This window comes from Rhamphochromis longiceps, linkage group LG6 (genome assembly GCF_057381845.1).
Source record: "Rhamphochromis longiceps isolate RC_006_pf linkage group LG6, R_longiceps_female_GT1.1, whole genome shotgun sequence".
In the NCBI taxonomy this organism is placed as follows: domain Eukaryota; kingdom Metazoa; phylum Chordata; class Actinopteri; order Cichliformes; family Cichlidae; genus Rhamphochromis; species Rhamphochromis longiceps.
The window spans coordinates 7481618-7497917 of NC_140562.1; the positions used below are offsets into that span (position 1 = coordinate 7481618).

Sequence of the window (16300 nt, forward strand, 5' to 3'; positions counted from 1 at the left end):
AGCGCTACTGAATGTGAGGTCAGTTGCTTGAACATTAACTGTCATGACCATTGATCAACAGCCACTGATTAACAACCACTGATCAAAGACCATGAGTATCATTCACAGAGAGTTGGGGAATGGCTGCAATCACAGCATTGTAAGATGGTGACAGATGTACCCTTAAGCCCCCTCCTCGATTTAGAGATGGTCTTTCCCTTTTCACATTAATGGCCTCCTCCTCTTTCAATTATGACGTTGAAAGAGTGTCCACTGGCCTGTAGGTGTAAATAGATTGTGGAGTCCTGGCCTGATGTTAGCTCTTCTGTTTTGTGCCACTGGCTTCGCCAGAGGTTGTTTAGTTTCACCGATGTATAAATAAGGTAATATAGATCTTTATTGTCATTGTTACCAGAACAATGAAACAAACAAAATATATAAAAAAATCTACAGGTACAGTGTAAGGAGTAGGATCAGTGCAGTATAAAGTGTGATGTGATTGCTTGTATTGCACTTTGAGTAAGGGGTAGGAATGCTGGTTGCTATTGTACAGTTATATAATAGAGGTATAAAGTCACAGCAATTCACCAGGCACTTAACGGTGTACAATATATAACTCTATTTGTGTGGAGGGACCCGATCTTTGGAGTGGATACATTTTTGGCGCAGCGTGTTTTGGGGTTTAAAAGCCGCAGAGAGAGAATGTTCTGATACTTATGAGACATAAGGGATCACTGAGGGTTTTCGCTTAGGCAGCAGTTGTCCTTTTTTCCTGGATCGGCTGGAGCTTTCTTTAGGCGCCTTCCCAGCTTTGACAAATGTCCAGCTGGGATAGCTACATTTACTCAGAGCCTTCTTGATGTGATGTTCTTCTGCTTCCCTGGCCGCTGTGTCTGTGGGGATGTGTTCGCTCTGTGTTGTAGCATCCTGATGACACCCAGTTTCTGCTCCTGTGGATGATGAGAGTCAAACCTTAAACACTGATCCGTATGCGTAGGTTTCCGGTACACATCAGCTTTTAGATGTCCCTCATTACTGATGGAAATCTCAGAGTCTAAGAAGGCTAACCTGCCACTTTTCATATCCTCCCTGGTGGAGTTAATGTGATCAGTGAATTGTGGTATGTTCTAACATTTGATTTTCACCCATCCATATACCTGAACCAATAGCTTGGTGGTGTTCCAGGGTAGGATAACCAAGCCCTCTTTTCCATTTCCTCCATTACAGTTTGGCCACAGTGGGTGAAACTGGGGAACCCATGGCACAGCCATGTTTCTGCCTGTAGTACTGACCTTTGTGTGTGAAATTTACAAAAGAAGGTTAGGGATGAAAAATCTGACTATTTTACCCCCCAAAACAAAATGTAATCATAGTTTGTGATGTGAATTCTGTTCATTTGATCTAAAATGAGGTCAGATAATTGTCACAACTGTCACATCCAAAAGTTCTCCTGGCATTGTATGAAAAGCAAAAAAATCTAATGGTTTTGAATTACACAGCATCAAGTAGTCAGTGTGCAGCTTGTATAACAGTGTAAATTTTCAATCACAGACCGGAACAGAAACACTTTCTAGACACAAATAACTGTTTCTGCATCAAATTAATATCATCTAAATACATTACAGATGAGAGGAACTGATAACTAGCTCCAAGTGTTACCATTTTATTAGCCACCAGCCACTAGCTTAATAAGAGATAGCCAGTATGGGCTACAAACAGTTCAGTGACTGACATTAGCGTGTGCCTTGGACAGGTTCACATTTAAATAGGTCAATATTTCAATGTTGTTGAAACCGGGCTTCACGAGGATGTCAGTTAGTAAGATTCTTCACCAAGTTTTTTCCCACTATTGTTCATGTGTACAGCAATTACTATGGGAGGGAGGGGGCTATTTGGATAACTGTGTGCACCAGTGTCCTGCCAACTTGTTTGGCAGCTGGTGGAAGCAGAGTTGGCATTATTGCAAATGAGTATCTAGCCAAACGGTTAACCCTGCTCAGAACATATACGACCTACTGTACTCACATACATATAAAATACACTTGTTTTAAGAATTCTGAAGTCAATAGGTACTGCAAGTATCAGTTCTCATCCCTAATTGAACCATGATGCAGCGAAATGCATGATATTTTCACTGCATAAAAAAGGCTATTAGAGTGCAGGAAAAGGACATTCTTCATTTTTAAAAGCACTTTCTACTCAAAAATTAAACAATGAACAAATGAAGATCAAAGACACTTAAATACATCACTTTATTGATTATTAACAAGTACATGTTTTATAGATTTGACACAATGATACAATGTCCTGCGTTTGATAGCTCAAGTATCAATGGATGAAAGAAAGCTCAGATATCTGAACATAAATGCACTGAAAGCATTATCAAATAATAGCGACTAAGTCAGAGTCCCCAGCAGCTTCGCCAGCTGAGACGCTCAGCTCCAGCAACTTGTTTAGACCCTGGGGATGCCTGCCAGACTGATGCATGAAGGGTTTTCTATCAGAAGAATCTTTTAAATGATTTGACAGTTTTTAATGACACTTGACGCCTTAGACAGCCTTCTTGCTCTGCAGCTGTTTGGGCAGCTTTCTGCGGTCCTTCATGGCGTTCCTCTTCCTCTTCTTGCTCAGGAAGTTGTCCAGTTTGCTGCTCTTCTTCAGCTCTTGGTATTTTTCAGCCAGCTGCAGCTTTTTCATGTCAGCTAGAATCAAGAATAATTGAAAGAACAGTTATTAAAACTTCCACTACCTTCACAGATACTGTCACTGTTTATTTTTTACAGAAATGAAAAGAAAATCAATTCTTATCAACGTTTCTTTTTTCATGATTGCCATCTTAAATCAGAATCAGAATACTTTAATAATCCCTAAGGAAATAGTCTAAGTCACAGTTGGGACCACAGGTCAGTGTATTCCTAATGTCAGTCCCAGTGTGAATAAATGGGAAGGAATGCTGGGGCCAAATACTTAGTGAATCAATAGATGTGCACATTGAAAATAGGCATTCTGAGATCTAGTGATGATCTTCTTACATTTCTTGAAGAAGAATGGTTTTCCACCCTCACTGGCTCTCTCTCTCTGCTGTCTCTTGAACTGCAGCTCTCTCTCTCTCTGCTGCTCTTTGCTCTTCCTTGCTTGGTCTTGGTTTTCCTGCACAAAGTCAAAATTGACATTAAAAAGACCTCCGACGAATAGAACCATGCAAAGTAATTGTAATTGTTTCCATTTATTGTTGCTACCGCGCACGCACGCACGCACGCACGCACGCACGCACGCACGCACGCACGCACGCACGCACGCACGCACGCACACATTATAACCCATGCAAAGAACAAAAAACACACCCCTGAAAATAGCCAGTTACACAGACTGGAGTGAAAATCACTGGAAAAAGCAGCAAATGTTTAAAGAAAAACTTTGAGAGCCTGGAGAACTGTTGCATGCAAACAGAATATTGATGCTGCACTGGCCAATTTGATGTTTGATGACCTCATGCAATGCATTACTATAACATGTAAAGTCAAAGTCAAATTTATTTATATAGCACATTTAAAACAACAACTGTTGACCAACCTGCTGTACATTTAAGACAAAAGAGATAAAACATAGGAAGACATGATAAAAATTTAAGGAAGAAGAATAAAATGAGAAGATCTGGATAAGAAATAATACAAGGAATAAAAGTGGGTTCAGGTTTCAGGTTTTGAAAGTGTCCAATGTTGAGGAGGTCTTGAAATGAAGGGGACGTTTGTTCCACAATTTAGGAGCAGTCACAGCAAACAGAGGTCTCCTCTGTGCTTTAATCTTGACCTCAGGGCAGCTAGGAGCATTTGATCTGCAGACAGTGATCTTGCAGGAGTGTACCAGTTTAAAAGATAAGAAAGGTATGAGGGTGCTAACCTCTGCAACATGCAAAAATGAATAATAAAATCTTAAAATCAATTCGAAAACTAACTGACAGCCAGTGTAAGGATGCCAGTATGGGAGATATGTGCTCTCGCTTGCGTGTGGCAGTTAGTAACCGTGCTGCAGCGGTTTTGTTTTTATTTTGTTAAATTGCAAAGTACTTTTACACATACTGCTGAAAATGCTGTTTGCCAACTACAAGCAACAGATTGCTTGCTGGTGCAGCCCTTTAAGAGGTCTGTAGCAACAAGAGGTTGATGATGCATGCTCCTTATATTGCACCTGCTCCTTTGCATGGTACATATAACTGCCATATATCTGGTAGATACTTATGTTACTATGTATATTCCCTGTGTGTAGTTAGCTCTATAAGTCTACTTTTTGGCTTCTCTTTTTTTCTTATTCTAAAGGAATCTACACGCTGCTAACGGAGAGATGCCAAACTGTGTTTCACTGTTCTTGTAACAATAAAGATCTATTCTACTCTATTCTCTTCTATGATTTCATAAATCAACAAACTGAAATGCTTTTCAAGGAAGATGCTTAAATTGTAAAACTATTAATGCGTTTCTAGTTTTTCTTGATAAAAACAAAAAAACTAAACTGCATAATTAAAAGTGAATGAAAGGCAGCAAAGACTCACCATCCTCTTCAAAAGGAACTGCAGTTTCTCCTTCGTCTGGCTGTTTTTCTTTATTCTCTTCAGCTTTTTCTGAACAATCTGCAAATAACGAAAATGGTACCACTGTTACTCTTCTCACACTAACTGAAACAAACAAGTTTTACAACTGTTATCATCTTAGATTTTTCAGCCTACAGTTAAAAATGTCTTTTTTGTTTCTCTTTACATTCAGCACATTGTCGTTCATTTTCTCACCTCCTTCTCTCTGTGTCGGATGTCATTAATGAACTTATAGGTCTTCTCAAAAATCTCTGGTTTGTATTCTCCAGACAAGTCATCAAATCGAGGATCTCTCAGCGTCTGGAGGACAGAACAAAAACCAAATCTGTATATACATGAGTGCTTGTGCATTGAACTCAACGCTGGAGATTTTCTCCACTCACTGGTTTCTTGACGGGGATGACCTGTCGGAGGAATGGTGCTGGTTTCTTGGCTGAGAGTTCCACTGGCCTGAAATCACAAGCAGACCGTAAAGCCCTGCAGGATTTAGATGAGGAAAGTCTAACAGTTGTCTAAGCAGGCTGAGAACGTTCACCTGTTCTTGTTTAGTCGTTTCTTCTTGCTGGACTCGTGACTCCTGTTGCTGCCATAGGCAACCGTGTTGTAAACTTTGGTTCCCACCTGGTTCTGCAGTTTTACAATGTTCTCAAATGACATGTTGGACAGCTCTGGAAGGGTTGAAGAAGACAGAAGGGGATTTTTTGCCAGAGAGACACTGCAATTAGTTATCACGCGCAATTATACATTCAGCACTATATTGGGTTTGTGGCAGAAAAAGAAAACAAACGGGGGGGGAAAAAACCTTGGAAAAAACCCCCAAAAAGCATACAGCAGCTGGAACACAAAAATATGAAAACGCACAGATACATAAATCAACAATCTGTGTTTGTGTGTGTCTGTCATGAAAAGTACTTGAAAATGAGGGTGGGAACCCTATGCTGGTCAAAATCCTATTTGTCAGGGCAGTTAAATGAGGAGCACCACAACAGGTGGTGGCCAGTGAGAACACGAGACGAAAAGCACTGTGTTTGCTAGTTAATTCGCCTGCACTGAAAGTAGGGCTGCACGATTAATCGTTAGAAAATCGCGATCTCGATTCATGCTTATGTGCGATCTCATTTCCAAATGACAACGATTAAAAAAAAAAAAAAAAAAAAAAAAAGACGACGACGATTGTACCGCATTTTGATCCGGGACGTACTCTGCATGAAAACAAGCGCTCACTCTTCCTGCTCAACAAATGACAAGGGCGGAGCCTTATACCACGTGATACAGAAGCTGTGTCGTGTGATGCTAAAATTAGCAGGGAAAAAACCACGGAGAGCACGTCAGGGATGACGAGAAAGTGACAGGAGAAAATCCGTCCCGGTCAACCACCCAAACATCAATAACGGGAACCTTATACAGCGCTTCCCTATACCCGTCGAACTCCCACAGGCACAAAGAAATTACGGAGGCTATCACTTATCACCTGACCAAAGATATGGCTCCCATCAACACTGTGCAAAACGAGGGATTTAGGAAAATGATCAACACCCTAGACAAACGCTACACAGTGCCGTCCCGCAACTATTTTTCTATTGTTGCACTACCTGCTCTGTACACGCAGCGTCGAGCAACGGTGGAGACGGAATTTCAAGCAGTACAACATTTTGTTGTTTTTATGTTTATTTATTGTTTTTATGTTCAGTCTCAACTGTTACGAAGTTGATGTGCAGTTAATAAGTGCAATAAATATTTATACTGGAAAAGAAAATCGTGAGAGAATCGTGATCTCAATTCTAAGCCAAAAAATCGTGATTCTCATTTTATGCAAAATCGTGCAGCCCTAACTGAAAGCATGCTCTGATTGTAGGTGGCTAAGAAAAAAACAAAATAACAACAACAAATGGATGTTAAAAAATTCCCAATGGTTCACACTAGGGCTGTTCGATATAACGATATATATCAGATGACGATATAAAAACATCTATCGTTTCATTTTACGCTATCGTTTGTTTCGTGGTGTCGCAAAATAAACTGTTTACGGCAATATTTTTTCATCGTTTTGATGGTCACTGTAGTGGCTATATTCATTTCTTAAAGTTCTCTCTTTCTCTTATATTTTATATAACCACACTACTGACGGACAAGCGCCTGTTTTTATGCGTTGTGGTTAGCAACAACGACGGTAACACCATCGTGTGTCCGCTTGTTTATGTTCCACATAAACCTTTCACAATAAAGCTCAAGATCCTGTTGAGACTTTTCAAAATAAACTGAATCACGTGAAAGAGCAGATTATTTACGGATGAGAAGTAAAAAAGAGCCGCCAGGTCGAGCTGCCCGAGATTCACAGAATTTACAGAAAATGTTACATTTTTGTGATTTATATCGTTATCGGACGATGGAATTCTTATATCGGGATATGAGATTTTGGTCATATCGCACAGCCCAAGTTTACACTTCCTAACTGAACAGAATAATATCCTCTATACAAACAACATACACACAAACACACTTTTGTGGCCAATCGCACAAACAGGGCTTACGTCAGCACTTAAAGGTAACGTGGTTGTAATTATAGCTGCACCACCCATACTTAGCCACTTTACAAATGGCAGATGTAACCTGCAGGTCACGCTTCACCAGTTTGGCATCGTAATGTTCATATTCTTGAGCTGCAGACACACTCACCCTTTCTGATGTCTTCTTTTGTTTGGAGTTCATTGCTGCCACCAGCATCTTCTGGGTCATCATCACTGTTGCCATCCTCTTCATCTCCCTCTTGTTCTTCATCATTATCAGATTCCATCTCATCACTGCTATCTGATCGTTCCTCATCTTCATCAGTCTTTTCCTCTCCTATTTTGTAGCACTGATCTTCCTCCTCAGTCCCTTTTCTCTCAGTAATCAGTGCAAAGTTCCTCTCCACATCAGACGACTCCTCATCGCTGCTGCTTTCTAACCCTTTCTTCTTTGAGCTCGGCAGCTGTTTCTGTTTCTGCTTCTTCTTCATCTTTGTTTATGAGGTTGTAGTAGACGCAGAGAGCTACCGGAAACAAAACAAATATGAACTATTTTACGTGGTGCTGAGTTTGTCATAATTATTCAACCCTACAAAGAAAAAAGCGTTCTTAGGCTACGTTCACACTGCAAGCGAAAGCGCATCAAATCCGACTTTTTTGACCCTATGCGACCCATATCTGATCATGACAGTGTGAACGGCACAAATCCGATATTTTCAAATCCGATCTGGGTCACTTTGTATGTGGTGCTGAATCCGATACATATTTGACGTTTTAGAAAGCGACTGCTGTTTGATGGTCATGTCGCTTAAATCCGTCTTTTACGTCACTGACACAAGACAGACGCCAATTATCAGCGCCGGAGAAGACATCGCGAACGCTTCCTGGCCATCCAGTGTAGATGTCAGTGAAACTGTTGACAAGACAACGTTGGAGAAACGTGAACATTTTCTTTGTACTGTATAATCTGCAGATTCTGACAGAAATCTGCAACTATCCTTTGAAGCACCGCTCCTCTCTAAAACTGCAGTAAGGATCATTATTAGGCCATATGTAAATAACAAAATAACTTTATAACTTAAAGCAAAATTGGGAAACGTAAAGTCCGAAACAAGTCTTTATATTAAGGCCATCAGTCAAACAATACTGTTCGGTCTGTGTCTAAACAGAGCGCGTTGTGTGTGACGTCTTCTTTTGCGCATGCGGGCTGCTTTGAGGGTTCACACTAGAGCGCGTTTGCTGTCACATTTTATCTGTAGTGTGAACGAGCAGACAAAAATATCGGATTTGATCCAAAAATCGGAATTGAGCATTAAGACCTGCAGTGTGAACGTAGCCTAAGAGTTTCAATCTTTCTAATGACGCTTTCCGCCAAGGTACTGGTGTCTGCCAAAAACTGATTTCCAGTATTTGCCAAAAACGGATTGCTCGTATTTAAACTGTTATAAGTAACTTGTTGGGCTATAATATGTGAAACATATGTCAAATGCATCCCTCATGGATGACATAGTCATCTTGAGCCACAAACAACATTCGTGTAACAAGGTAGAAGCCGGAATCAGTTTTTGGCCGTGACTTTATATAACCTTTATTTATGCAGTTTTAAAAAAAAAAAAACTCATTAACATTACAAATGTCTTTTGTAAGATTAAGTTGGCCAAGAGGACAGCAGAAATGGCAGCAAATATTACAAGTTCTGTAAAAATATTTTAAGTGGGGATAAAGGACCGGATTGGTTATAATGTAAGTACAATAACACAGAGTTATAAAGATACTTGGAAAAACAGATAATTTTTTTAATTCATACATACATATATATATATATTAGGGGTGCAACGATATTCGTATCGATATTGAACCGTTCGATACAGTGCTTTCGGTTCGTTACGCATATGTATCGAACAATACAACATTTGTAATTTATTTTATCAACTTTCCTTCTGACGATGCTGTCTGTGTTGAGCGCTCAGTGAATCTGCGTTCGACTACTCTGCCTAGGCTGCACTGTCGAGCGCAGATCCACTGAGTGCTCCACACAGACAGCATAGACAGAAGGAAGAGCGCAGGGCACCTCCCCCACCCTCATTCAGATCTGGCGTTTGGAATTATTTTGGTTTTCATGTGACGTATGACCCTGAAGGTAAGCGAGTCATGGACTAAAGTAAAACAGTATGTTGGATGTGCCATGCAATGCTCAATTACATGGGTGGGAACTAGTGTGTTAGCGCAGTTAGCTCGTTAACGTGTTAGCCGTCTAGCCCCATGCACGGGGCGATCGGCGGTAGCTCGTTAACGGAGATTTGCCGTGTTGTGGCGTTAAGGTCATTTCAACGAGATTAACCTGAAAGCACTAGTGGGAACACAACGAATATGACTGCACATTTACGCCGACATCATCCTAGTGCAAAGACAAAAACAACAAGCATGCTACTAACTTTAGCCGAGTCATTTAGACAGCTGTTAGCACATGATTCTCCTTATGCTGCTGAGAATATAGCCCAGAAGAAGCGGATAGTATAGCTTTTATTTTGGAAAGAGACATTTCTCTGTAATAAACTCTCTTTTCCAAAGATGAGTGATTCCTCAATCAGATACAGGGCTTTATAATATCGCTAGCCTGACATCCTGGGGCTAGCGATCTTTTCAGTCGGGCTACCAAAATCTATCTCTTCCCTGCCCGTCGGGCTATTGTAGGAAAAATATATGTCAATGCTTTTGCATTCTTTCAGAAATGTAGCTGGGTAATTATGTCATTGGCATCGGTGAGCCACTGTCAATATGTGACATATTGAAGTCGCGTTTGAATTTGCGCTTGTTTTTTTGCTTTCACTTTGCAATCGTGCGAACTGTGTATAGAGAGCGACAGCACTGATCTGTGAGTGATGATAATTTGTGCACCAATTCCTCTGACATCGTCTTATTAATCGTTAGCTTACTATGCAAACATGACAAGTGAAATCTCCCGCAGCAAGCTTAAACATGTGAGAGGTTGATCGCGCAGAGAATCGCTGAGCTTATGTGAGTGAGCGTGTAAAAGCATTTCAGTTCTGCTGAGCCAAATAAGACAGGTCAGGGTGAAGAAGTGACAGCCAAAGAAAAGCTTACCACAAAACGGAGAAGTTATGACAAATCAGACTATAAGGCAAAAAGAAAGTGCAGCTTTATGGTTTCATGGACAAAATAATTTCTGTGGCTGCAATATGACGAGCTAAATAACCAGGGCTGCACATAAGTGGTCCGCAGGTGCGCATTCGCTGTCAAAATAAAAAACACGCACAAGGGTTAGGGTTAAATTTAAAAACTGTACTTTTGAGTTAAAATATATATTTATAATTTTAATAAATGACAAATTAAAAATGCATGAACATTTTTTTTGTATCGAAAAAATATCGAACCGTGACACCAAAGTATCGAACCGAACCGAACCGTGAATTTTGTGTATCGTTGCACCCCTAATATATATATATATATATATATATATATATATATGAGCCCCTCTGTAAACGCTGTTTACCGAAGTCTATTTACCAACAAACCTAAAGATATTACACATAAAAAAAATACACGGAAACATTGGAAATCGCTTTTTGGCACAACACCGGTCTGTGCGCCATCTTGCATTAGATGTGTTACACATTAATAAATACGCTTCTCCTGCACTCCATTGGCACAAGTGGATTTTCTTTCTTATTAAAAGCTGAGCTGACATCAACGTGGGCGCTCCTGAAACGTCTCTTAAAGTTTTACCAGCTCTTTGGGGTTTTTGTACTTTCATGATGCATAACTTTAAAAGCGCAGATTGACGGAAATAACCACACACCATATAGCAACTAGCAACTCGGTGCTAGCTAATGATCGATGCCGCTGGATGAAAATGTGATCTTGAAAACTAACGAATATTAATATCAGTACTTTCTATTAATCCTAGCAAATCTTTCCGAAAACTAAAATGTAAGTTTTCACTGGTTCATAAGGACTACGGTTACCTAATAGAGCAAATAACTGCATGGGAAATTGCATACATAATGTATCTCGTGAATTGTATTCGCATTTGCTTGTCTAACACATGAATGGGGATTTTACGGCAGATTTATTCGGCTTTGATGAGCGCTGAACTCTGATTCGGGTTATATGGAGCAACAATAATAATTCCCAGGACAGTCATCGGTATTTTACCCACGGAAATGGCGTCATCTCGTGTACAGTGTTTACTGTCAGGAGACTTGTTAGGTGTAACATTCACAAGCAGGATTAACAGCTAGTACATGGGGAAACATAACAACTTCCACAGTCTTTTCTTATCTGGATGAACACCGCGCTGAAAATCAAATGTGTTTTTAAATGAGCTGCACCCTCCCTCCAGGCCAAAGAGCGAGCGCGTTATAGACACAACAACCTGAAACAAGCGCAAACGTCATCCAGCTTATTAAGTCTGCTCGTTCCTGTATTTCGTATAAAATAAACGTCAACACACCTGGATATAGAGCCGCTGTTAAGTCGTCTTTTCCTAAGTTCCAAACACACGTGTGTCGATATAGCGTACCCCCATTACTCCAGGAAGCTAAACAAAACACTTCCTGTTTCAAATTAAAAGTTTCACTGAGAATTTTTGTTACGAAAAACACCAACCTTCAGTGTTTGATATAAGAGCTAAATTTAACCAGTGTTAAGCTAATGATAATTGTAACTCATGATAAATGTTTCTGGCACATGCTCAGCTCACCTCCAAATTCAGCCACTCTTGGCTCCAAAATAAAATGGAAAACAAACAAAGAAAAAATAATCATAAAACTAGGACATCTTACTATTCATTACTGCCTGAAGAAAATAAGAATAACCCAGGTTAAACTCAGGGTTCTTGCCAGGCCAACAGAGAGTCACATGTCTACTGAGCCAAGCATTCCTTTAACCTTACCTACTGTAACAGTTGCTATTGTGATGCAGTGTATGACCACATGGCGGCGCCTCCTGTCTCATGACTGGTGTGTCACCCCCTTTTTGTTCTTCTTCGCACTCCTCCTGTAATGGATGCTCGCGTGTGTACGCGGACTAGTGTGCTCTTTAGTAATGTGTGGTAGAGGTAGGACTTTTATTTTTGATATTGTAAATAAATGAGTACTTTTTGGAAAGTCAGAAGCTGTTGCTCATTCGCTACCCAGCTGCACACCTCCGCGGCTGGCTTCATCTCCACCGCACGTTACACTACTAATGAATTAACAAGTTTCTTTAAAAAATAAATGAAATTGCATTAACAAATTAAATTTTCACCATTAGAGGAAAAACATTTCCAACCACCCCACAGATCATTATGTACAGCTGATATTCGTTTAGATTCTCTCTCCAATCTTTCTGTGTTCAATAATAACTTCCACCAAACCATCAATGTGTCTGGTTCTGCTGGAGGCTTCTTCCATTTAAAAGGGAGTTATCCTTTTCACCGTCATCAAGTGCTTGCTCAGAGGAGGTCATTTGATAGTTTTCTCTCTATTATTGTAGTCTTTACCTTACAGTATAAAGCACCTTGTGGTGACTGTTGTTGCAATTTCGTGATATATAAATAAAACTGAATCGATTCAGAATTCACTGTACACAAACAGCGTTAATGAAGGTTACAAATGATCTTGTGGCCTCAGACAGTAGACTTACCTCTGTACTGCTAGACAGTGTAGTGTTTGACACTGTTGACCACACTTTTTATTACAGTTGTTAGAACATGTCATAGATATTAAAGGTACTGTGGCACAGTGGTTTAAGTCATATCTGTCTAATGGACTCCAATTTTCTCATGTGTGAGGGAACTTAAAGCAGACAGAGTTAATTAGAGCGCTGTATGTATGTATTTGTCCATCACCTCAGGTTCCAGTTCATTCCATGAGAATTGTGAATATGAAAGATTAAAACAAAATCCCCTGATTAGCCTGTTTCTCTGTAACACAGAGAGACAGAGAACCTTTCACACTCACTGTAAATGTATTCTCTAGTATTATTATGTGAAAATTTCTTTTCTCAGAGCAAAGTGGATATTTATCACTGATGGTCTATTATTTATTTGTTTTCTTTTGCTAGAATTTTAATTTTTTCATAACTCTGTGTATTATTTAGTATCACGGTGGTTTAAATCTCTGATCCCCACAAATCGAAAATGTACACGTTAAAAACATACTCTGGAGAAAGAGTCGCTTTAATTCTGAAAAGATTCGACCGGAAGTGCTGTTCCTGTTTAATGATCGAGTAACTCCAAAACCAAGCCTCGTTAGTGAGATGCTGGGAGCTGATAGGATTAGGAGCGCAGCAGGAGAGCAGCAGCTCGGCTCTCCGCGCTTTGTTTTCTGCTCAGATCATCAAGAGCTGCAGTCTGGTGTGTAAACGCTGCTCTCCTTCAGCTGCATGTAGTTCTCTCTGAAAGCGACCTGCCTTTTTTCTCCAGAGGGCATCCCACCGTACCGCCCATTGCAACAGGTCGAGCAGGAGGTGAAATCTAAAAAAATATACATAGATGTGATGTGACAGTAAAGCGCAGAGAGAGAGGCGGGCAGCAGAGGAGGTTGACGGTGTAAGCTTTGATGGTTTCAGCTGCAGTGGATGCGACAGAGCGGGGACCTGCCAACATGATGCCGGTGAGTGGAAAATCACATTCTGCCTTAATGACCCATTCATGCACAACTGTCACCACCATCTGAGGGCGAAGCTCCGAGTTCAACTTTCTACCACACATCCTTACATAGCTGCATCACGAATTAAATTTATAGGACCACGCACTGAGATCTTCGTGGAATCCTGGAAAGCATTTTTAACTAAGAATGTGTCTCGAAATAACACGTCATGTTTTATAAATTAATCTTTTTTGTTGTACCTCGCTTCCTCCGACTTTGTAATGTAATGATAAATACTACATATAACACAGTTAATATTTAATCACGCAGTATATTTATGTTTGAAAATAACGATATTAGGTGTAGTTTTAATTTGTGTTAATGTGCAAACGTTCAGCTTTAAATCATGGCTATGGGTGGAGTGTTCTTAGCGGTTTGCTTTGTGTTGATATTGTGTCTTTGCGTTGGGTGCAGTTTGCACAGTGCCTGCTGTCATGCAATGAAAATTAAAGTAACTTTCTTTAACATTCACACTCCTTAGAAATTGTAAAGTGTTCTCACATTTTCTCCTTGATCAACACAAACTGAAATCAACTTGTAAGCAACTTGATCAGTAACATTACTATGACTCACTGTTAAATGTATTACAGTACTCTGTTACAGAGTATATATAATTTTAACCCCTCACATTGTATCTAGCAGATATCTGCTGAATACAATGTGGGGAAGCTTAAACAGAAAAACAGGATCAGTTAGACAACAGATGCCAGTGTGGTGGAATCAGACAGAATAGGGATTACGTGTTCCTCTCATCACGGACCAACTGCAGGTGACACAGAGGATTTGAAGTTGTCTGGTGTCTGTCTGCAGTGACTCAAACACAGCAGACTTCTCTGTTGCACCAACCAGTGTCACAACCAGATGTGAGCAGCTGTGGATCTACTAATAATAGATTAACACCATTGCATTGCACCATTGTTTTCATGTGGAATGATGGTACTCTTCTGGTTTATGAGAATAAAAAAAGAAAAAAGAAGTGTTGACCTTTTCGTGCATGCTACATCCTCAGTCTTACTTCTGCTGAACAGTTTGACATTTCAGGCTGTGGTGTTCTGGTACTTGTCACATGTCACACTTCCCACTCTTCACTGGTGTCCCGTGTCTGGAAATCACTCATGGCTGCAAATCTGAAGTAATGTGAACTGACCACCAAAGCCAAAGTGTCATTATTTCACTGAAATTCAGATAACTGACACGTTGACTGGTTGGATTTAAGTGTGTTTCAGCTACAGTTATCTGCATTAATGATGGGGGGGGGGGGGGGGGGGGGGGGGTTGCACACTAATGGATGGCAGACAAAAGAGGAACTTTATAGACTCTATCAATGAGGAAATGGTGAGATGAACTTCTCATTTATTGTTCTATAGACAGTAACTTCTACTCTTGACTTCATTATTTCTACATAGGTTGTTTGGAGGAAGCTCTTATAAAACAATAGCCAATTTACTCACAACTTGTCTTAAATAAAGGTGTAAAGGTGACACATATTATACTCTATACTAGAGCAGGGCGATATGGCCAAAAATATTTATCACGATATATATTTGAAAATTTGCGATAACGATATAACCGACGATATAATTGATGCGAGACAAAATACAACTCCACAACATTACTAGCGCAAAAAGACAACCTTCCATTTATTTTCACTTAAACAAGAAGCTGGTTTTTATGTACATTAAAGCTTTATAAAAATGTAACAGTGCAAATGCAAATTCCTTGCTGAAAGTTTAACCAAAAGGCATTTCCAGTAGAAATGGGCTGACATATCCTGAGCATAACATGTATAATATCCACTGAAGTTAAAAAGAGGTGCTTTGCAACATTAAACTGCAGTGTGCATTACGCATTTTTCGGACCATAAGGTGCACGGGATTATAAGGCACATTAAGCGAAACAAAGCAGTCAGATAAATCAAACTTTATTAAACTCATTCTTCTTGCTTCCTCCACTTCTGTACCATTGATTCATTAATGTTGAATTCTCTGGCAGCGGCTCTATTCCCATGTTGTTGCAGTATATTAATGACTAACCTCGTATTGTGGATGGATTATCTCAGTTGTTCTCCTGACTGAAGTTTGGTCCGTTTACAGCATCCTGCCATGCGATTGCATTTGTCTCTAACCATGAAGAACCTTCACGTTAACTTTTATAAGTGGAAAAGTGTTAGTGTTCGTCCTCCAGCTTCACTGTTTATGTTATGCTAACATAGCTGTGTCGCTAGCGATCACGTAGCACATCATTATATACCAGCTAGCCCAACTTCAGTAACCCTGCAAACGTCGCTGCTGTTTAGTTTCCTGTCTTCATTTATGTTGGAAGTGATAGCAGAGCTGTACGTTTGAATTTTTTCAGAAATCTCTCAGTCAGAACATGCTATATCATGCTTAGGTAACTAGCGAAACTAGCGAGCTAACTTCCGCTAGCTTCCTGCTAACTTCTAACTCCGTTAAATGTAATAACTTTTGTTTTCATGGATGCCTGGAAGTTAAACTTTATAGTTACACCTGGTAAAGCAGCAATGCTGATCGTTTTATTAAAGATGAAAGAATTTAGACAGTTTTTAACTCTAA

General features: G+C 39.9%; 2 protein-coding genes across 4 annotated transcripts in view; one reads left to right on the forward strand and one right to left on the reverse strand.

Annotated features, from left to right (window-relative positions):
- Window positions 1–2212: 2212 nt before the first annotated feature.
- rrp36 (ribosomal RNA processing 36) lies at window positions 2213–11651 on the reverse strand. The gene is made up of 8 exons (XM_085409098.1): window positions 11549–11651; window positions 7244–7598; window positions 5103–5235; window positions 4951–5017; window positions 4763–4867; window positions 4529–4606; window positions 3012–3129; window positions 2213–2681 (listed from the first exon to the last, which is right to left on the reverse strand). The coding sequence occupies exons 2-8, from the start codon at window positions 7563–7565 to the stop codon at window positions 2530–2532; spliced, it is 975 nt and encodes a 324-aa protein (XP_085265224.1). The 5' UTR covers window positions 7566–7598; window positions 11549–11651; the 3' UTR covers window positions 2213–2529.
- Window positions 11652–13316: 1665 nt separating this feature from the next.
- Window positions 13317–16300, forward strand: part of LOC146667429 (apoptosis-stimulating of p53 protein 2-like) — a 38142-nt gene continuing 35158 nt past the window's right edge. For all 3 annotated transcript variants that reach the window (XR_014912052.1, XM_085409117.1, XM_085409118.1), the window contains exon 1: window positions 13317–13691. Coding sequence is in view for 2 of the 3 variants with exons in the window: in XM_085409117.1 (XP_085265243.1) it covers window positions 13638–13691 (54 nt within the window). In the remaining variant the exon portion in view is untranslated. The remainder of the gene's footprint in view (window positions 13692–16300) is intronic.